The sequence below is a fragment of the Seriola dumerili genome, unplaced genomic scaffold (genome assembly GCF_002260705.1).
Source record: "Seriola dumerili isolate Sdu_G_001 unplaced genomic scaffold, Sdu_1.0 BDQW01000134.1, whole genome shotgun sequence".
Taxonomy (NCBI): domain Eukaryota; kingdom Metazoa; phylum Chordata; class Actinopteri; order Carangiformes; family Carangidae; genus Seriola; species Seriola dumerili.
The window spans coordinates 1,955,481-1,978,581 of record NW_019174389.1 but is presented as its reverse complement, the minus strand read 5'-3'; the positions used below and the strand labels follow the sequence as shown (position 1 = coordinate 1,978,581).

The 23,101-nt window shown below is 43.3% G+C and overlaps 1 protein-coding gene across 1 annotated transcript in view; it reads right to left on the bottom strand.

Annotated features, from left to right (window-relative positions):
* Positions 1-723: 723 nt before the first annotated feature.
* fndc3a (fibronectin type III domain containing 3A) overlaps positions 724-23,101 on the bottom strand; it is a 47,427-nt gene continuing 25,049 nt past the window's right edge. Inside the window, exons 4-26 of the mRNA XM_022748899.1 lie at positions 21,547-21,623; positions 21,200-21,446; positions 20,640-20,939; positions 19,221-19,279; positions 17,765-17,931; positions 17,592-17,651; positions 17,357-17,495; positions 16,703-16,756; positions 16,465-16,589; positions 16,065-16,239; positions 15,424-15,510; positions 12,512-12,650; positions 11,811-11,879; positions 11,599-11,717; positions 10,412-10,517; positions 10,019-10,194; positions 9,718-9,831; positions 9,410-9,559; positions 7,326-7,672; positions 6,310-6,522; positions 5,854-6,020; positions 4,507-4,631; positions 724-3,322 (exon numbers count right to left, since the gene is read on the bottom strand). Of these exons, the coding sequence (XP_022604620.1) occupies positions 2,999-3,322; positions 4,507-4,631; positions 5,854-6,020; positions 6,310-6,522; positions 7,326-7,672; positions 9,410-9,559; positions 9,718-9,831; positions 10,019-10,194; positions 10,412-10,517; positions 11,599-11,717; positions 11,811-11,879; positions 12,512-12,650; positions 15,424-15,510; positions 16,065-16,239; positions 16,465-16,589; positions 16,703-16,756; positions 17,357-17,495; positions 17,592-17,651; positions 17,765-17,931; positions 19,221-19,279; positions 20,640-20,939; positions 21,200-21,446; positions 21,547-21,623 (3,539 nt within the window). The 3' untranslated portion in view covers positions 724-2,998. The remainder of the gene's footprint in view (positions 3,323-4,506; positions 4,632-5,853; positions 6,021-6,309; positions 6,523-7,325; positions 7,673-9,409; positions 9,560-9,717; positions 9,832-10,018; positions 10,195-10,411; positions 10,518-11,598; positions 11,718-11,810; positions 11,880-12,511; positions 12,651-15,423; positions 15,511-16,064; positions 16,240-16,464; positions 16,590-16,702; positions 16,757-17,356; positions 17,496-17,591; positions 17,652-17,764; positions 17,932-19,220; positions 19,280-20,639; positions 20,940-21,199; positions 21,447-21,546; positions 21,624-23,101) is intronic.

The following is a 23,101-nucleotide window of genomic DNA, read 5'->3' as shown; positions in this document are numbered from 1 at the left end:
CTTCTGAGTGTAGGGTGCTTATACTATGGCTGGTTTTTATGGGGCGAGAACAGTGACAGGAAAACTTTGACATTGAAAAACAAATGTGGCATTGAACTGAACTGAAAAAGGACATGACATTGAAAAACTTGTATTGGAAGAAGGTGAATCGGCACTAAAATAAATATTGTCACTGAAAAAGGTTCCACTGAAAGATAAAAATTAAGAAAACACAATCTTGTTATCTTATTATTCATATCTTTTCTGTCATGTGTTTTTCAATGTCCATCTTCAGGTTTTTTTCCTTCATGTCTGTCTTTTTTCAGTGACAGTTTGAAAAATATCAACCTTAAATAAGATAATAATATTGTAAGTTTGTGTTGTTTGAATGCCAGCATTTTATTTTTCAGTGGAACCCTTTTCAGTGCAAATACTTTTTCCAATACAAGTTTTTCAATGCCAACGTCCCCTTTTTTAGTTCAGGTTTTGTTTTCAATGCCAAAATTGAACGTCACTGTTCTAGCCTCATGTGTTTTCCTTTTAGGTTTTATTTACGGCCAGTTCCATTGGCTAAAAAAAGTCTCAGCAGCCGAGGCGAGTACTGCCGTAGATATCTGCAGGTTAATAGGCCTCACACACTGATGTCAACCAGGTGAACTGTTTGACTGAACCGTGTCATCAGAGCTGTGTGTTATAACTGATGAGTTGTCAAAGACAAACATACACCCAAACTTCACACACGAGTAAGAATTATAAATCTTTTATTGTGCATGGATCCTTTGTAGATATCATGGCTATACAGATACACTTTAGATACATACCTATGATTATACATTTTTCCCATAACGAACATTTTAAAGTGATATGTCTGGTAGTATGTATAATATAACAAATTTTCATTTTGGAATGTACGGTGTATGAGGTAACTGCAAACATTAAAATTACATAAAAATGGTCTCTATTTTTGTGCATATTTTACTCATTTTTGTAGCATTTTGTTAATCTCCCCAGCCAAAGGTAGTAAGCCCCGGGTGAAGAGGTGTTAAAATGGCACACGTTGCAATCGCTATCAAAAATAGGAATTTGAATTCTTTAAATGACAAAGAGAAGACATTTGCAGAATGTCCCAAAGACCAAATCATGTAATTATCCAAGACGTTTTGCAAGGTACCTGTATTTCATTTTTACGGTTGCAACAGCTGTTTTCTGCCCAAAACCAAACAACACTAGACCCTACAGCCAGATTACCAGTGAAAACTCAGCATTAGCAATCTGTTACGAATACTTAACACACAGAGTAAAGGCAAATTTAGATTCACAGGAAGTACATGATATTTTGTATCTGCCATTTGCGTTCCATGATTCATGAGTACTCAGGATTTATTATTTTCTCTGGAGAGTATTAACTTATATTACTTCAATATTATAAAAAAATATACTTCACACATGTATAACCTGACAAAAACAAAAATCAAAATAAATCATAAGTAATACATAGAACTACTTTTCATTTCTCTCACGATTACATATGTTTACTAACATCAAATAAATGTTGCAAAAATAAAAGGAAATAAAACACATTTTAGTGTTTTCTAACACTAAAAGAAAAACATCAAAACTTAAGAGAAATTAAGAAAATTCTCCCGAGATTTTTTCCTCTCCAATTAAGGCCTCTGAAACAACTGGTACGTACTTTTTTCAGTGTTTTTTATTTATTTATTTTTTTAATTATTTTTTTCTTTTGTTTTTGCTGAGATAGATCAGCTGTTTCAGTGACACGTTATGTGGTACTACAACTTTTAAAACACCCAAAACACAAGTAGGGCTTGCACAATCTCAAAGTGTGTTCTATAAAATGCATCACAAGACCAAGACGCAATCAGTCAAGGTTTTCTTTCACTAAGGTGCAAAATCAATTACTGGGGGGGGGGGGAGAGAAACCAAAAATAAAACAAAAACATACAGTTAAGCATACATTTTTTGTGCTGAACAACAATATTTCGGAGTAAAGCAGCTGCATGATTGTAAAAACAAGCTACAGTATAACTATATGATAGTAAAAATAATTAGAATTCACTGTTAGTTTGGTTTTTGTTTGTTTTCTAACTTTATACTGAGCATTTTTTTTTCTCAAACTTACAGGTCCTTGTGTCTTCACTGTACAAAAATATACTAACATTTCTCCAGTCATTTTTGCATCCTTAAACATTCTGAACATCAAAAAGGTTGGAAAGTGCTAAATGAACTTTCTATAATGTGAGCAAGATTTTTCATTTCCGTTTCCTCTTCTCTCGCTAGACCCCTTAAACTCCAGCAGGGGCTAAAGTCCCTTCATCTGGCCCTGAAGCCCTCCCAGCCGTGTACCTTGGTGGCACAAACTACGTACAATATACACATCTGGACACACACACCTCACTGTGCAAACACTGGCCCACCAGGTCCCAGGATCAAATAGCACATAGGCTAATGAAACACCTACATACTATTTTTGGAACACACCTATCAAAAACAGTTTCATACTGGACACATCAATGGAAATATAAATAATGACTATTTCTATACACACATATTATGTATATATATATATATACATACATACACATACATATATATATGTATATATATATTTAAATACTGAAATCAACAAGTACATGAGTAGAAGCGCATCTTTCTCCCCCCACCCTCTCCCCAGAATAAACCATATCCCTGCTCTTTCTGAGTTCCTTATGCGCAGGAAGCTGATCATAATGGAGCAGAAATCTGAACAGATACCACAGAGTTGGGGCGGGGTGACAAAGGCATGAGAGTCAGGAAGGTATCACAGGTGCCAAATAAGGTGTTACATCCTCAATTTATAACTCTTGCTCACCAGCCCGTCCTCCCCTTACACCTCAACGCGAGTAATGCGATTACTCAGCTGACGACGGAAAACAATAAGTATAAAATGAAGAATACAAAAACCACAGAGGGAGGGGGAAAGAATAAAGCTATAACCCTGCAGCTGGGTGGCGCAAACTGCTCATTTAATGACAAAGTACTGGATAACAAAAGCGATGAGGATGGCGATGACGGCGAAAACCATGAGGAGGAGGAAAGCGCACTGCTCGTCCGTCAGGCTCCGTCTGGCTCGGTTGGACTCCGTGCTGGCCCTGGACCCGGAGCCTGCCGCGCCGCTGCCCACCGCCACGTCATTCCGCTGAGGGGAGAGGGTCACTGTGGGGCTGTAGGGACCGCTCAGCTCCGGGGCGTCCTGGCACTGCCTGATAGCACACACCCGGAAACGGTAGTCGCTGTTGGGCTGCAGGTTCTGCACATGGAAGGATGTGGCAGAGCCTTTGTAGGCCTGCGGACAGAACGGAGGAGGAGAAGAAGTGCGATTAAAAACTGAAAATAAGACAAGGAAGAAGAATGTGAAAAACTGGTTGTTTTGTTATGGGAGATAGTTCTTAACACAAATGAATTATTTGTGTCTTTTTCATCTTTCCTTCTTTTTCATCATCACGTCTGTGGTAATACATCTATAATTCAGCGGCTTAAATTAATCTTCTTGATATACTGAACACTGCTGAAATTAGATTTGTTTGTATTGAACTTGTACTGGACTGTAAAGCTGACAGAAATACTGTTTCTGACAAACTGGATGAAGTCACCTTTCAGCTCTGTGTCAGGCATCACGGAAAAACAGTTGAGGATTCCTCTTTTAGCTCTGACTATTTTTTCAAATTTACAGACAATTTTCTGATTTATTTGTTAGAGTTGTTGCTGTTTGTCGCCTTGGATGAAGCGGGAAGCCATCTGCCTTTGCCGTTTACTCAGCTGCCACACCCACGAGTTTTTAGGGGGCCTTGTGAACCTGATCTGTTCGGTTGCTAGAGTGGCACTTCTCTCTTCACTGAGTGATCTAACTTTGCATTTAAATCATAAAAGTAGAGGTAAAAAAAAAAAACTATGGGGGGGGGACGGTACTAGATGTTTTTGCTTTATATTGGGTGTCAAATTAGCATAACTATAAAATTATCACATTGTCCGTTACACACTGACCAATCAACAAAGGGCTGGTGCAAAGATTCAAAAAAGAATCATTCCCTTTTCTTAAAACGGCGAGTCTAGGCCACCGGAACTGACAGTAAAGATGGAAACTCATGCGTGGTGGCAGCCGTATATTTCCCGTCCCTGATTCGATTGCCATGTATGATGTGGTGAGATTAGCATAACCCTGCCGTGGCCATTATTCCACGTTAACGTGGCTGGAGGCCACTAAGAGGGATGAATGTGCTGGCAGGGGCCAGACGCCTGGGATACCTCATGGATCAATGACCTTTGCATAATGGGCAATTTAAAGCCAGCGGTGACTAATACAGAACGCTGAGACACCACGCTGAAAACATAAAGGCCTCCGGATCCATCTGCATCCTGATCTGCATCAAAAGGCCATTGTGATGAATGGCAGGTCACCCGCAGGTAACAAGCCAAGGACACGAAACACGCAGAGCGAGCGCACAAACCTCCACGCGGCAACGTCAGTACCTGTTTAAACTCAGAGTTGCCCATCATGCACTGCAAGGTGTAGGTGATCGGGTCCCCCTTCATGGGCGGTAGGGCCTCCCATGTGACTTCGCAGGAGTTGTCGTCTAGACGCTCCACTTTAGGGGCTGGAGGGTGAAGGTGGCGTGAATCGAGAGGAAGAGAGAGAAGATGTGAAGCTGCATATCACATTTAAAACAAGAGATCAAACGGTCAGATCAAGAAAGGGGAAATTCCTGATGAGTAAGTGTAGATTTACTTCATGTGTAAATATTAACATGTTGAAACAGCTCTGCCAACACTGTCTGATAAGACTGGTACGTACATGCTGCGCTGACTCACTGACCTCTGGGCCTTCTTAGATTAACGTATAATCCTAAACAAAGGAAGACTGAACTTCTATTTACTGAAGCTTCTCTCTGAAGGGCAGGAGCACATTACTGTTGCTGAGATGTGTGAAACACCCAGTCCAGTATACAATGTAACCTACAAAACCTCAGGGATAGAATTCAAAATAACCACATATGAATTCTTTAATATCAAAAATGAAAAAAATACACATCAAACTTCCAAAAGAAAAAAAAAAAAAAAAAAAGAAGAAGCAGTGTACAGTGACTCAGCAGAATCAAAATGAATTCTAGACAACTACATGTGACTTTTCCCCATCAGCAGAGTGCCATATGTATGAGTCATGCTCTTCTTCTTCAGGTAGGTGGAATTTTAAGCAAAAACAATCCGTGGTTGTACCATATGAAAAAAAAAAAAAATTACCACAAGAGCAGGGAGGGTTTTAATCCTTTGTGGCATTATGATATTAGGCTTTAGACTTCATGTTGAAACGGTAAGTCTGAATTCAAACAGTTTATAGTCGAGAGTCCACTTCACCGTGTGGGGAGACAAACAGTGTTGAGTAACACTGACGAACTGGCACATGACGGCCCGCTTCAAAAGAGGTGCCACACTGAGAATAAAACCCACGTCCTCATTACTGACTTCAACACGTGGGATCAAAAGAGGTTTTGCAGAGGCTGGTTGAGACCACACCACAGCGCTGAGCAACCCGACTCATGATGACAGCCGACAAGTGAATCTCTGCCTGCCGGGTCTTAATCAAATGCAAGTCGAGCCTGGGTCAACTGAGGTTAAAAGCTGAGCACATTGGCTGTCTGTATGTCAGCAGAGTGTTTGTAAAGATAATCAGAGCTGATCCATATCGGGTAAAGTGAAAGTAAATGAGAGAGAGGGGGAGAGAGAGAGAGAGGGAGAGAGAGAGGGGGGGGTGAGAGGGGGACAGAGAGAGAGAGAGAGAGAGAAAGAAAGAAAGAAAGAAAGAAAGAGCTGCGTCTGTACCTTTCACAGGGGCTGGAGGGGAGCGTGGGGTGGTGAATGTGTAAACATTGGAGAAGGGCCCTTCGCCCGCCTCATTAAAGGCCTGGATGCGGAACATATAAGAGGTAGACTCATTAAGCCTCTGGACTTTGTGTGTGTGGCATGGTCCTTTATACAAGGATATAAATCTGCAATGACAGGAACAAGAAAAGAGAGAGAGAGAGGGAGAGAGGATATAATGAGCAAAAGGATAAAGATGTCAAAAAGCGAACAGGACGAGTGACTCCTCTGTCAGGAAATACACAGTGTCATAAAGCATATCATCACTTCCTGTCCCCTTATATGGCAGTCTCTCTGGTGCATCACTTCACATCTACCCCACCCCTCCTTGATACAGTTCTATGAAGCTTCTCCTCTCCTATCGGTTTCTCTCTCGTCAAGTTGCTTCCCCCTCGCCTGACTTAATGGGCCACTGACCTGCCGCTCTTGTCCCCCATCTGCAGCTGATACTGGAGGGCGTCTGAGGTGGCTGCCTTTGCTGGGCCGTCGCCCCACTTGAGCCTGAGGGTCTGGTGGCTGAAGGCAGTGCACTCCAGGCGGGGTGGCTGCGGGGGCAGGGGCTTCGTCTTCAGCTTAAAGGTGTGACTAAAGGGGCCTGCTCCCAGGCTGTTCAGGGCTTGGATTCGGATCCTGAGGAAAACGTAAGAGATGTCGACATCAGAGAGCTGCGGGGACTGAGCTGACCCCAGCAGAAAGCCTGCAGCGGGTTTCAAAGTGGAATTAACAGTATTCTATGTCATTGACAGATGTTTATGTTCGGCCTCTGTTAATGTACAGTCTGTACGTAGTCTGACAGTGACACATTTTATGATGTTTTGGCTCTGTTAGCCTGCACTTTAGCTCAACTTCGGTCTTTGTTTCATTACAAGTCCACTGTGTAGAGCCAAAACAATGAAAAATATGTCATTGGCATACAGCTTCCAGACTGCACTATATAACTGGCACAGTTCTGCCTGGGCTTAAAATAAACAGCATGTAAATAAACCAGTGTAAAATACATCCTGTGCAGATGAGATATCAGATAAATAAAGCTTTCATAAAATATGGATCCATGAAAGAGACTTTGTTTTATTTAACTCTGCACAATCTAAGTTTCCTGTAGAAAATACACCTGTTCTATGATCCTGAATCAAAAAGAAATACAGACAAGCGACCGGCCACAGATGAGGGTGTCAGGTTCTGGACTAAACAGCCGCCGGCCCTGTCCAGAAAAAACCTGGATTTACAAGCGTGACAAATCATATTTGGTTTCAAATGTCCCCTTTAACATCCTTTGGTACAAAGTATCACAGAGCAAGTTAATGTACAAGTGTGTTGAGTGTGAAATTGATTCGTGCCCCACTCTATGACTTGTAAGCGCCGAAATGCAACAGTTTAAAAATGTTGGCTCTCATTGCCGTGTTGTGTAGTACATGCGTAATGCGTGCGCCCACCTGTAGCTGGTGTCAGGCTGCAGATGCTGGATGATGTGTTTGGTGACGGGACCAATGGCGATGGGCTGGCGCTCTCCAAGGTCAATCAGGTAGGAAGTGATCTCGGAGCCGTGATCACACGGGGGGTCCCAGCAAATACCCAGACAGGTGGACGGAGAGTAGAGCGGCGGCGGCCGGGAACTGCTGTCCTCCTCTTCCTCATCTTCATCTGCATCCACTGGCGCCTCGTACCTTTGCAGCTCGGACTCCTTCAGTGTGTAGATGTTGCTGACGGCTGCGGGCACGGAGCAGGGCGTCTGACACAGGACAGCCTCGCTGAAGGGCCCCACGCCAGCCACGTTCACGGCCTGCACAACGGCAAGACACAAGAGTCAGCTGATCAAGGTCAACTCTCACCTGTGATGTGAACGGACACGTGTGTAACATCCAAGTTTGACCACAAGGTGGAGTCCCAATGTAAACACAGGGTTTCAACATGTCAGGATGTGGTTTTATTTTCAAGCCAAGTCCCATGGACTGGAAAAAATAAATAAAATCACATATTTAAAAAACTAGGACAATGTGGGTTTGGTTTTAATCAACTCTTATAATAGAAATCCGGTTTTATAGCCTAACCAGAGTGTAATATTTAGGGATGGTCTGAGCACTTGCACCAGACAAGAACTGCCTGTTCGTGTGTGAGGACCCATAAGCAGCCAGTGTTCCTCCCTTCCTCCCCTGCTGGACCACAAAAGAGGCTGCAAGAGTACAGAGTACAGCACAGCCTGAAATTTCAGCCTGAACCAGATCCAAAGGACAAAGCCAATGTTTTAATGCCAGACTCTCTCTCTCTCTCCTATTAGACAAACGCCGGCTTCATTGGCGACAGTCTCGAAATGCGCATTCAGTGCAACAGCACAATAGAGACATGCTGCTGTATCAGTCTATTCATCACGATGAAGTAACTAGTGAACCAACTGTATTTCAGATATAAACAGTGCTCACGTAGCGCCATCAAAAACAGGCAGGCGCACAATCAAACCAGCTTTTACTCTGACAAATTAAAAGTGAGTCACCACTTTGCGCTGATGTGAGAAGAACATCGTGTCAAAAATCAATTCACAGTTCACAATTGTTCTCCAAATCGCTGCCAACCAGCTGAAACTATAAAGAAGGAATCTCTGAAACCTCACGACCTGTAGACTTAAAACTTGTCTCTTACCTATTGTAGTTCATTTTTTATATTCATGTTAATCATCATCCAAAAAACACAGCTGTAATTTACCTTAGCTGCAATGTTTTTGGACAATTGTGATCACAACTACGAGGACTGAGGTGTGGCATACGGATTTATGAATATGTATTTCTGACTCAGGATGAAAGAATCTCCACAAATCAGCCTCCTTGAAACTTAAACTGGTTCAACAACAGACCCAACAGTCCCCCCCCCCTAAGTTAACCCCAACAGTGTTAGTTACTTAGTTACCATACTTCATCAGTTGAGCCACAATGGCACAGACAGAGAGAGAGAAATGGTGTTTTTAAAGTTTAAGAGTGGGTCTAAAGTTATTTTCTGATGCATCATGGAAGTGTGTTGTGCTTTTCCCCCCTTTGCTCTCACACATGAGAAGATCCCATGACTGATTAAAAAGTGGATTTTTGTGTCAACATCGCTGATCTAAAACGCAAACCGGCAGCATCAGTGATGACACGTTTAAGGAACTGAAGTAAAAAATATATTGAATAAGATTTTCTCCATTAAAAAGAAGTGAGAAAAAGGAGGGTGGAATTTGCATATGACGTTGCCGTTAAAATTCACCTCAAGCTTTTAAGGGCAACGAACCCACTCATTTCATCAGATTAATTTCCACAGACCTGCACAGGAAAATTTGGGTTATTTCCATGATCTTATTGTGAAATTCAACTATTCTTCCTTTTATTGGGACACCCCATGAATTCTTCACAGGTCTATAATAAAAATAATAATACTGAAGTTACTCACGCAGGATTTGTACAGTGAGATATGATTCTATTTCCAGGTTGTGTTTTTTAACAGAGGGAAATTAGCTTCAGCTTCACTAAATAAAGTGTTTGTTAATGCTCACCTGTAACCGGCAGAAGTAGCTGGTTGCAGGCAGCAGCCCCTTCATTTCATGGCTGAGTCCCGGTCCGCTGTAACACACCTGCATGCTGCCCTCAGCAGCCCCCCACTCCAGACGAAACTCTGTCACAGCAGCTCCATTGCAAGGAGGAGCCTAGAAGGCAAACGCCAGCAACAACGGCCATCAGGAAAGACTGTGTGAATGTCTTTAATAATAATGTGCTGTATGTAAATGATCTGATATATTCTCAAAACAGATGCATGTGATATTTTATTACATCAGTGGAGGAACGGAAGTGCAGTCAGTCTTACCTCCCAGGTCACAACCACACAGCTGGGGGATTTGCATGTGGTGGAAGGAGCCTTGCACTGCTCAGGGGCCCCGGGGCCGGTCGTAACGTCACAGCGCTCCGATAGAGGCCCAAACTATCCGCACAACAGAACCCCCCCCCCAGAAAAAACAATTAAATACTACAGAAAAATCTAACACTAGACTTCTCAAATCAAATTTAGTAGGAGAGGGTTGAACGCTTGCATCTGAAAAAAAAAACAAAAAAACAACAACAATGCCTTCTCCTGTTATTGGTGCATCACTTCAAATAGTCGTTCTCACCCCAGCCTTGTTCGCTGCCTTGAGCCGGAAGCTGTAGGTTTTGCCAGGCATTAAGCCTCCCACAGAGCAGTCCAGCTCTGGGCCCTGGTAAACCTCCCTGCTCTCCTCAGACTGCGGCCCACTCACTTCGACACTGTAGCAGGACACTGGGCTGCCTCCGTCTACCTGAGGGGGACCTGGGACATTTGTACAACCAGTGTTTATAAAATCAATATAATTCAAAAAGGGTTCTCCAAGAGAAAGTAACACAGTGTATTTACACAGATAAATGTACAAACAATGCAGACTGCATAATCAAAGCTCACTGCTTTGAGGTACTTTGCTAGACAAATAAACGTATCAACAGAAGCTTGAATACATCCCACACACTTGAGTTGGAGAAGAATGACTCACCCCAGCGCAGTTGCACCTCCCTGGCTTTGGGCTTGCCCACCAGCCGAGGGGGCTGGCAAGGCCCTGGGGGCACCGCGGGAGTCTGGACCTGCAGGGTCTCCGACAGCTTGCAAGGGAAAACAACGCACCAATTAAGCCCCGGAGAAAATATCAAATTGACAATCTCACACCCTGCCTCTCTTTCTCTCTCTCTCTCTCTTTCTCTCTCTCTCTCACACGACACGAACACACTGGATGCAGATTGTCACTTTCGCCAGCTTATCAGACTGATTCAGGCTACAACAGAGCAGAGAGGGGACAAATGTGAATGCATCGTTCACAAGCTTCACCAGCGTAGAGCAGAGAAAGATTTTGTGTTCCTTTCAAAGCCGTGGATAAAGTTAGACAGATAGTCTGGCGAGTGAAAAATAGGTCTTTCTCAAACTCAGCTTCTGTGACAAAAGGCAAACATGTGAGTGTTATGTCACATTGTGCTGCACAGAAAGGCAGGGGCTCACCACCATGAGTCATGTTTCTTTACAAGCCCCATCATGAATAAATGCATGCACTAACAGCTGATGAAGAAATTAATGAAGAACGTCTGTGAACTGAACTAATTAAGAAAAACATCCTCTGACACATGGGGGGAGGGTTAATCGATTAGCAGGCTTTGCCTTGTACTTGCACACCAGGAAGCCTAGTCTAATCTCCTAACATAGGAGGCTGGGTGAATGACAATTTCCTATTAAAACTCACCATAAATAGAGCGCATATCTAGAATTAGTCATGTAAAATTTATCAGATAAACCACGGGATGTGGTGAGATTCATGGCTGCCTGGCTTAACAATGACTGTGTATGTAACAGCCGAGAAATGCATCAATAATAGGAAAAACAGCACATGATGATCAGATTTATATAGCTGCATTGTTGAGTGGACTGGAGGAGACAATATGGAGAGAGTCTGTTTACATACTGGATGTCTGGGGTGATTCAGCTTTGCAGGTAAAAGTCCCTTTTAAGTTAGATAAAAGAAGAGTAGTAATCTTGGCACTTGTGTATGTGCATTCATTAAAAATATATACTTTGTGATGCCTTTCTAACTAAATAAAATCTTAACTGATGAGCAAACTGTCAAAATTCCTGTGGCGAAACACAAGGCCATGTGCGCGACTGTGTGTGCACGTGTGCTGATGCTGAATGACTCACCGGGCTCTGCCCCCCCTCGCTCATGCAGTAAACTCGCGTCTGGTAGGAGCAGCCGGGCTTCAAGCCCTCACACACATGCTCCATGGCTGGCCCTGAGTACACCAGCTCCCATGACAAGCCTGAGTACAAAAACATTTCAAATTCATTTTCCATTATTTCAATAAACCCCAAAAACATCGTTTTCACTTTAACTTAAATGACCAATCACTTACCGCTTAAGCCCTCAGACAGCTCCACAACATACTTGGTGACTTCTGCTCCACCGTTTTCTTTTGGGGGCTCTAAATTTCAAAACAAGGAAAAAAAGAAAATCATTGTAAAACTGCACTAACCGGGCTCTTCGCCTCAGTAGCCTGCTAGTGCCAGTAAGCTCAGTTTTCGCTGCGTTATGACTGGAAATCCAAATGTGCACTGGAGCAAATCAACTAACTATCAAATACGGGGAGTGATTTCATGACTCGGTTAATTCCGAAAACTCTTAAATATCATACAGTTAGTAGGGAAATATATAAATGTAGATGAAGCGTGATTTGCTGATGATGTAGGATCATTTTTAGTGGAAACAAGCCGAGGTTTGACAGTGTCTTCAGCTCTGCAGACATATCTTCTTATTTTTCCACCATTCTGAAAAACTGGAAGCAGAGACCAAGCACAGCAGTGAGTGATGTGTTTGTCCGGTGAGGTGTGGGAAGGACTCATGCTGATGTCTGAATGAAGGAGAGAACTGTCAGTCATGTATTGTACAGACTACTCGGAACGTCATCCGTCTCCAGCTGATGCATCTGCGCTCAGGCAGAGCTCGATGAAAAATGTGACATTGTAAACTTGCTTTGCCAGGGTGTCAACTACATATAAAAGACTTGAGTGTTTTTTTTTTAATAAGGGAAAGGGGCGACAGGTAGGAAACGCTCACCCCAGGCCATCTTGAAGCTGTTGGGCAGGACTCTTCCTCTGATGACAGGCCTGCAGGGACTGCTGGGTCTGTCCGGGTTCGTGATGAACTCGACCACCTGGCTGGGGTTGCTCTTCCCCTCCGAGTTGTATGCCGCCACCTGGACAAAGTGCATGAATGCAAACGATGAGAAGTCATATTATTCCTTGTCAGTCAGTAAGGCCAAGTGTATAAAGGTCATTATGTTTCCTGATAACAAGCACTGACTAGACTCAGAAGGGTAATGAAGGGATCTGAGAGAGACAGTGAGCGTAACGACCAAAATGGCCTCAAGACAAATACCACATTATCAAAAAGATTCAGCTCCTTAAAGCTGCAGATGCATTTCTACAAAACTGTTTAGACACCACAGGCACTGCAATCAACAACAATGAGGCAATAAGATTTAGTGGCATTTGCATTTCAGTGCGGCACATCTGCAGTTATATGACAATCTCCGTGCTGCTGCTGCTGCTGCTGCTGCTGCTGCTTGCTAAGTACAGCTCATCCACATACTGTACCAAGACAAACCTGCACAGCAGCCAGCCTCCCCTCACACTGCGCAGCTGGATAATTGGAAATGAGGGGAGGGGAGGGGAGGGGAGGGGAGGGGAGCGTTGCGAGTAACTAATGAACATTTCATTTGGGCATATGGTGGTTTGTTTGAGTAACACAACACCTTTCTGTCAGCATCATGTTTAAGAATGCTGTGGTGTGCTGCGTGTTTAAGATTCTGTCTGTGTGAGTGAAGCTTACTACCTCTATCAGCAGTCTGTGCATTTCTGTATGATTTCATGTTGTGAAGTGCCGGACGGAGCACTTGTTGCTGCACACAAATAACAAGTATTAAGGAGAGAGCCACTTTGAACGGCAGTGAAGCAGCTCTCAGCTTCAACTAAAAACAGTTTCATTTCGGAGCATAACAGCTGTTTAGCCAAACTGACTGCGACCAAGTTGTGAAATATAACAGCTACAGATCACTTGGGCAGTAAATTAAAAACGAAGGTTGCCAGCCTATCACAGGGCTGACATTCACACCTACAGCCAATTTAGAGTCGGCAATTAACCTAAACCTGCATGGACCTGAAGCCGGAGGACCCGGAGGAAACCCATGAAGGCACGGGGAGAACACGCACACTCCGCACAATTTCGAACCCAGAACCTACTTGCTGCGAGTCGTGCCACCCTGATGTTATTCTACATCTTTATTATTATGAAAATGTCCCTTAAAAAGACCAAAACCTTGCACTCAGATCGCTGGTTCCTGCTGGAGATGTTTCATCTTTAAAAAAAAAAAGGAGGGTTTCATTTTTAAAGGGGCTACAAAAATGTCATAAAACAGCTGGCCACTCTATTTTCTACTGCTGCTCAGGAGTAAACACTGCATTTGTTTGGGGACTATTTTCCCCGCATTAATACACACAAATGAGTATTTACAGAAGTAGGATGGGTGGATGTGAGATCATATAAAAACCCAGTGGTGGAGTTCATCACAACAAAGGAACACCCAGAGCAACGCTGTGGCTCGTTGAAATGTTTTAAATACAACAGAGATGTTTGGCACAGAGGCTACACGCAGGCAATACTGGTTAATTACATCAATTCATTGTTTGTTTTGCTCTTTCCATGGGATTTGCTGACAATAAGAAAAATACAAAATATTACCACAAGGCAATAATGTTTCATGCTTTTTTTTTTTCAGTTGTAATACATAATAATGATATTACAGGCTCTAGTATGAAAACGCTGGCTCAGACTCAGCCAGCTGCAGGCAGAGGTTAAAAAACCTCAAGGTACTTTTATCGTAAGTGGCTTCAAGTATTATGATTTCATATGTATTTAGCATGAATGGCCTTAGTGGGAGCTGAACCACTAACCCCAGCAGTGTCAGGATTTCTAAGAGAGGCTCTGAAATTTGCAAGCTTCTAATATCATTAATTGATCCATCGTGACGTGACGTGACGTGTTGAGCCCCCCCCCGCCTTCATTCTCACAAGTCAAATCCTAAACCACGTAACAGACACATAATGCGGGGGCAATGTGCAGCCTTCACAAAGCCAAATTTATGACTTTCAACACCTTTATAGATCTGCCTGGAGCACATCCCATGACTGGTTTAAGGAGCAAACCTGTCAAAACCAGCTGATGTGTGTTTGAACATTGCTAATGAAAGCAGTGAGAAAAAAAAAAAAACTGATGGTGTCAGAAAAGAAATAGAGGTGAAAATGGAGGTGTTTTACACTGACCCTGCCTTTAAAAATACACATGCAAATGCAATGCAGACTTTCAACTTACTGTTGCTAATTTATCATTAATCTATGCCGACTTTTCTCACTGGAGCGCCGCTTATTATCTGCTTATTATCAGGAGCATCGCGTGTCTTTCTTGCAGTGGTCTCTGTGTGTAACAGATCACCTGTCGTTCATCAGAGTCATTTAGTAAATATTCAACAGTCAGGTCTTAGAAGAGAAGAGGCTGGTAATGAGAGAGAGAGAGAGGCTGGGAGACAAAGACAGAAATATAACGACATGAAGAGAAAGACGCTTGTCTCAGCCGCATTATTGGCAGCCAAAAAAAAAAAAAAACAGCCACTGTGGCTTAAAGACGTTTTGCCTGACTAGTTTCACACCGGAGCCCCACATGTGTTGAGCTGTGGAGTCCCTCTTGTTTATGCTGTCAGTTGCCCACCGCCCTGCTGGCAGAATCCTGCAAACAGATGAGTCATAGGGCCACTGTGGGCCTCTGCACCCTCCCTGCCTAAAGCCTGCCTGCCGCCCCCCCCCCCCCCCCCCCCCCCCCCCGCGGCCTCTCTACACATACACACTCCGCTGCAGCCTAAATTAAACCTGTGGATCACCATCGTCGACTGTGAACATCGCACGGACTCTCCTTACCCTAAACTTGTATTTGGTACTCCTGTGGAGGTTCCTGACGGTGCAGGAGAGCTCGTCGCCGTCGTAGCTTGGCTGGAAGCCATATCCCTGGGACAAAGACAAATGACAAAGGCAGAAAGAAAACAACCAGGTGAGCAATGGCTTACAAGACAACCATTGAAGCACAGAAAACAAAGCGGTCTGCAGGAGACAAACGGCTACAAGGGGAGAGAGGACATTTTTTGTGTTTTTCCTGGCAGGCACGATGTCTGCAGCTAGCTGCTGGAGGTGGTGCAGGCACAGGTGACAGCAGCTGTACATGTCACATAACTTTTAGAGCAAACTGTTGAAGCATCGGAAAAAATTTGATTTTGAGTAGCCATGCCAGGACGCATATCAATCCGGAAAATGGATGTTGTTCAATGAATGACGATCATTCATTGATTATAACTGTGAAAACTGTAAGTGTGCTTTGTTTATGATGTACATATTCAATGATGATGTCAAAAAGAGATGCACTTGGCAGTACTGGCTTCTAAGAAGAGGCATTTTACATAAAGGGGAAACAATATGCATAATACGTTGCAGATATTGCTGAGTCATTCATGCGTATCACTCAGTTGACTGTTCTACTTAAAAAAAAAAAAAAAAGAGAAACCTACTGAGCCTTCCTCCTCCATCTCCAAAATATAGTAGATGTCATCCTCCTTTGGAGAGCTAGTGGGTCTCTGCCACTTCAGACACAGCCAGGTCACCCCCGCCATCTCCAGCTCTGGAGGGAAGGGTGGCAATGGCACACTGCATGAGGTGAACAGGTCCACCACTTCACTGAACTCGCTGGGGAGGACAGAGAGAGAGAGAGAGAGAGAGAGAGAGAGAGAGAGAGAGAGAGAGAGAGACGGAGGATGGGAGAGAATGGGAGAAAGAGACAGGAGAGACAGAGTGAGAGACACATGTGCGCACACAGATGGGAGACAGTGAATGGAAGAAACAGTGACATAAATATGGACAACAGGGAGGAGCGGCATTCCAGGAAGTAATCGAGCATGTTGAGGCGCCTACCTTACACCCATGTCGTTTTTGGCTGAGAGGCGGAAGGAGTATCTTGAAGCCGGTGAAAGCTTGGTCACTCTGTACTGCTTCTGAGGTCCATAGTAGCACTGTTCATAAACTCCTGTGCCCTTCCCCTTCAGAGAACAAAAGGATTTTAGTCACCAGAAATCTCAGCTGCACATAAAACACGAGCGTGTGGTGCAATGTTCAACATTCCTTTCATCGTAAATAAAAAAAAATAAATTACCTCATCCCATTGCAGAATGTAGTTTTGGATTTTGGAACCGTTGTCACATGGAGCCTGCACATAAACCACACATTGTTTGATTATTATATTTCATCAGATAAATATATATAAACTACACACATTACTAAAATGTGCACCAATTCAGTTATTTATTTATTTTGAGTTTTACAATGGATTTAAACTGAGGCAGAACATAGTGAAAGAAGCGCAGGTAGTGCTTTGATGACTCAAGCGCCGCCATCTTTTATTCCAAGTCTCATACTAAACACTTCCTGTAACTGCCACTAACTACAAAGAAGCCAACTTTAGCACCACGTATGACAAATAAGTCGCATCCAGATGTGCAAACTTTTTAAAAGGTGTCATTAATTCAGTGTTTGCTGAGCATGTATTGCACATTTATGCCCCCACACCTGGGAGGTGATCTGTGCAACCACTATCTTTTTTGAGCAACTTTAATGAAACCATTGGAGATGAAATTCCACACTGAGCAGTTGGGGGGGGGGTGTTTCTGAATCAGTGTTTTCTCCATCTCCCAGTTGGTTTAAGTTGCTTTCTGTCAAATAGATATTGTTGCCGCTTTCCAGTCAACTCCGCCCTAAATCCATAACTCCATCAATCATCCTACTTTTTTTTTTTTTTTTTTTTTTTTACCTTCCACTGGAGCACGAGTGTGTTCTTGGTCCCGCTGGCCTTCCTGGGAGGATTGGGAGGATCCGGCTCACAGCTTAAAGTGGTGAAGCTCACAGCCTCCGACGGGCTTCCCTGTAAACAGTTACACATGGCCTGGACCCTGAGGAAAGGAGAGCAAAGTAGTTACATAAAAAAATGTTCCTTTGTGCATTAACAACTGTGGTTAAAACAAAAGCAGTTGGAGGGTTCTACCGACCTGACGTGATAGTCCGTTGCTGGTCGAAGGTCTTCTAAAGTAGCACTTAGTTCTTCCCCGCTGCATCAAAGATAAAAGGAGATCCTTGAGTGTTGTTTCAAATAGATGTCTATGTAAAAATCTCTAACAACAGTTGGTGTTGAGCCTCATGGCATCTTCCCGCTTGTACTCACCAGTACATGCTCTTGTATTTCCCATCTTTGCCGCTGAATGAGATGGCGACCTCGTAGCTGAGGGGCTCCAGGGGGCTGCACTCCTCCTCAACGCTGCTGCTTTCACTCTCTGGCCTGGTGGGCGCACTCCAGCTCACTACCAGTCCTCTGGCCTGGATGTCGGACACCTATCACATGAAAGTTTCATGGGTTTAATATCTAGTCTACATAACACCATCAAACCAGGACATGGAAAGAAAGCTTTCATTCCTCTAACCACTCAGGCTGCCAAATCTCATGACACAGTCCCTTTTCTAAATCTCGCTACCTTAAACCCAAGTCCAAAGAGGGTCATTCAACCTGATGCCACTTTGAGAAAAGGTTTTTCTGCACTTGGTAGGGATTTGCTGCGCAACACTCGGATTTTTCTCTCTGTTTTGAGGAGCTTTAAAAATAGCCTGAGCTACCCTGCAGGGGGGATACATATGTGGAAGAATTCAATCAGGTCAAGTCTGCCCCTCCTCTCTTCTGCCCTGGTGAAAGAGGAGGACCTGCTGCCCTCGTAAGGCGGGCCTTACTACTTAATTCCCACAGTTCAATTCTCAGTCCTTAAACAAAGCAGTGTTGCAGCAAAGATAGAAAAAAAAAATCCACTGTCAACCCTATTCTGTCTCGTCTTGTTTTCATTTATTTGTTTTAATTATTTACTTCTTGTCTTCTATCTCTGTAAAGCGGCCTCGGGTACCTTGAAAGGCGCTAAAAAAAAAAAAAAATCCAAGTTATTATTGTTATTATTATTAACTGAAGCCGAACCTTTCCTGTATCAGACATCCTCGCTTCACTGTATCCATCATGTCTCTAATAGACTTGTTTTGCTAGTTTTACAAGGAGTTCAGACCTTAGCGACAGAGTGTGTGTGACAAATCCCATTTTATATGAGGTCAAGGAAATTCTATTTCTAGTTCTACTGATTCCCACCCAGCTGCTGGTATAACAGCAACTCTGCTCTTCATTTATATACAATGCTGCTGTGAACCTAGTGCCTTTAAACCAGGGTTACTTCAAAGAATAAACGCCTGAGACCATGTTATCTTGCATTCTGTGTATATTATATCACATATATTACATATAATATAATACACATATAAGATGTGACAGATTAGTAACTCTTCAGTTAAAAATCTGTGCTTCTTTCACAGCAAAGCTCAAAGCTTTCAGTAACTGCTGGCAGAGTTGTTTAGTGGCACGTTTGGGAATAGAAATCCCCACATGGATGCTAGTCAGCAGGTCTGACTCCATTAGCGAGATGTCAGCAAGAATTCATCATGGATGTTAATAGAATGTTTAATGACGCAACACATTTGCATCATTACAAATTTTCATGAACACAGCGCTAATAGAGTCACATAAAAATCATGCAAAATGTACTAATTAGATAAAGAAAAAAAAGAAAAACATGGCAGAAGTGAATACTAACCACTGGTTTACTGATGGTACTCAATAGCGCTTGCAGGGCCTGAGCTTCCTCGTCCAGCTCTGAGGAGAAAAATGCAGGTAAATATGGATAGAAAACACCGTCTTCATGAAATGATGATAAAATTGAGAGGAAATAATTAGGACATGTGACAAATAATGTGACAAATAATGTGCCAGTTGTAGGTAAAACTGACTTATTCTCTGCCTGCAATTGTTTCTGCTGGGTTTTGTGTGCACTGTATTATCTACTTGCTACTGTGACATTTCTGTACATCATGTCTGTGTCCTTCCTGGACAGTGAAGTAATGAGTGTAACTTTGCACCATCTATCCAATGTGTTATCTGGTGGTATAACTACCTTTTGCATGGTGAACCAACACTGATATAATACAGAATTTCAGTGCATCTACAGTACAATGTCTCTAGATGTTTGTCTAGACTCATATATGGTTTTGATGTTGAATACTAGCCAGGAAAGTGTTTTTGCAGAACATTATGATGTCACAGTAAAGTTGACCTTTGAGTTTTTTGATATAAAATGTCATCAATTCATCACTATATCCTTTTAGACATTTGCGTGAAAGTTTGTGATAATTAGCATATGAATTTTTGAGCTGCGGCCAAAACCATGTTTTGTAAGGTCACAGTAACCTTGTCCTTTGACCTCTAAAATCTGATCAGTTCATCTTTGAGTCCAAACTGAAGAAATTGGACAGACAGACTGAAAACATAATGCCTCGGGCCACAGCATCAAAATAAAGATCTAATCTAATGTTTGAGTAGCAGCAGTTCAGATTCAAAGATGTGAAATTTCTTTCTAAATTCACAGCTACAGATCCATCTTGGAAAAAGTAATGGTAGAAATTAGCCTCAATAGACCTGAATCCAGTGCACTGTGACGGTGCAGCCTCAGTCATAGACCTTTCAAAGTTTGTTTACTAATTATGTACCTTTATATACTCGCCTCTAATAGAACACACCATCTTCCTTCTCCTTCTTTAGGAATAATCAAAGGCAACAACAAAAAATTCATGCTGTTATTTTTTTAATCAGCCCAGTATGTTTTCATGGTAGATTGCTCATATTTCAGTGTTCATACATTTCTGTGATCTTCATGAGGTCATAAGGTGAAATTATTTTTTCCTCCACTTTCAAAATTGACAATAATTCCTTAATTATGCACTGGTGTCGCCAAGAAGCAGTGTTAAACTCCATGATTAATGAGCAGTCAGAGTTCATGTAATCAAGAGTAATGTTGGCCGTGTTGCTGATCCCTCACTGCCACCAGCTGCTGCAGCTAATGAGGCACTATTCTCAGCACCTAAACACAACACAGCGCTCTCCTCACATCCGGAAAATACTGTCTGTCAGCCTGACTGTAAATTTGCCCCCCCACCCCCACCCCCCTTAACCTCCTTACCTCCCGACTCTCCATTCTTCCCCCTGCCTGCCTGCTTGTCAGGGCCGGCCACCGCTTGGCTGAGCTGCGCCTGCTCTGCCTCCAGCCCTTTCCCTCCGACGCCATTGTGAATGTCCACGGTCGGGGGGCTACTGCAAGTCTTCTGTGGCGAAAGGGGAGGGCTGTCCTTCACCTGCCCCCCTCCTCCGCCTCCCTGACGCTCCTTCAGTTTCTTCTGCAGACGCTCGTATGTTTTGCTTGTTCTGTCGTCTCGGTGAACAAACGGTGGGCGTCCGTGTTGGGAGTGAGAATCTGCAGAGACTGAGGGAACGAAAAGGCAACACTCGTGAGTTTGTGTTGACACAAACAGGGGAACAAAAAAAAAAAAAAAAAGACAGTCATAGAAGCAAGTTACTGCGAGAAGAACATACAAATAAAACAGGGCAGTAGGGAGACATAGAGACTCAACAGTTTAACTCCGGCCTTGACTGTATAACTAGACTGTGCAAATACAGTGCTGACAACAACAAATAACATCTTAATATAACAACACAGGCCAGACACGGCTAGCTCCAACTCACCCTGCTCTGAGTAGATATGAGCTGGATGGTACTGGGAGATGTACTGAGAACTCATGTCGCCCACGCCCCCCGGCATGCCCGTGTACAGGTGTGGTGGCGGGGGCATCATGGCAGGGTGTGGGATGAAGGCAGGCAGGTGGGCGTGGGGTGGAGGTGGAGGGTGGTGGAGAGGGGAGTGCCCCCCTGGGTGGAACTCTGGCTGCTGAGGTAAAACCAGAACCCGCCGCACTCCGTTCTCCTCTATGATCTACGGGGAAACAAACAAGAGCGCAGGGAGCAAAGTTGTCAAAGAGCTCAACGAGATGCCAATCAGAGACGGTGGACTGGAAAGAGTGCAGAATGAATACCTGTGAAACGTATCCAGGAGGCACATAGATTGGAGGCACTGAACCATTTGGAGACATCATGGGAACCTGAGCAGGACCTGTGGGGGAAGAAGAAGAAGCAGGATCAAACACTTTCCCACGGGGCACGCAGCTGTTTCATCTGTGCTGAATGTGCCGAGAGAGTTACAGTAGTTCAGCCCCACTCCGACCCCATTCATCCGAGCTCCAACCTGAGCTCAACAGCTGACAAATGTTTTCATACATCAACAAATATCTCTCTCGCACACACACACACACACGCATAAAACTGAGCAACTTTTAAAGCAATATTTGAAATTTTTATTTTATCTTTTATTTAAGATATCCTCAATGCAACTCGCAGTAGTTGTAGTAACTGTTACAAGGTTTTATTTTAAAACCATCAGTTACACATATTTCAGAGAAAAAAGCTTTTCCTTGGTACAGCAATTGACTCTAAACACTAGAGTACCCAGGAGTCTCAGCTGCTGTTGCTATGGAGAAGATGTCAGCCAGATGCACAAACCAGAACTGTAGAAATTCAGACCATATAAAATTTTTTTTTAAAAACGCACATAAATTGAACCAAAATTGACCCAAAATCCCAAACGTGCAAGAGAATTTTAACTTAAATCAAAATTGACTTTTCTCACAATGTTTTTATGTACACACTCATCTGTCAGGACCTTTGAGTTTTTAATCAAAGAGATTTATTTCAGTGCAGTCGCTCATCTTCTGTATCATTGTGCTGTCCATGCAAAGCCTTGACAGTGACTGACAGTCACCACAAACCTTCTATCCAGATCATAAATGGACTTTTACTTCTGTAACCCAAGACAACCGCAATAACTCTTTCCATTCTGCCACCTATGGCATATGAACCTTGGCAGGTTTTCACTCAAGCCACTGTAAAATATTGTCTCTGCAGGGTAAAATCCCCACACTAGCTGCATTTTCAATGACTACTCAATTTCTTTTTAATATCTATGAGTAAGAAAAGGCGGAGAAATGCATTTTTTTTTCCTATAAAATACTGGCAAATGCTAGAAGACCACTTTACAAAAGTGCTGAGAAACAACAAAGTTTCCTGCGTGTCTCTGTAGTGGGGGCCAGTGCAGCGGCTTAGCTCAGCTCTGAGAAGTGACAGCTCAGCAGAAAGCTTGAGAGAGAGAAAGAGAGAGGGACCTCTGTGCCAAGTTTGCATATTCGCACATTTCTCTTCTTACAAACCAAAGACATAAACACTAGGGCCCCAACGCCAGATGTCATGCAGGAGAGCAAAAAAAAAAAAAAAAAGAAAAAAAAAAAAAGAGATCCACAACACATACACACTGACCTCCCAGCAGCCTGCTCGAGGAAGAGTTTTCCTTCATTTTGTCAAGGCTGGCGGAAGCAGAGAGAAGGCACATCTGAATGACCAGCCATGATGGGCCCACGTCTACAGAGGCTGGCCTGCGTAATGATACGTTGAACCCTCCCACTTCTAGCCCCTAGCACCACCCCTTCAGGTGCTGAAGTCCAGGCTCCACCTCTCAGTGGAGAGAAACAGCAAGTGAGC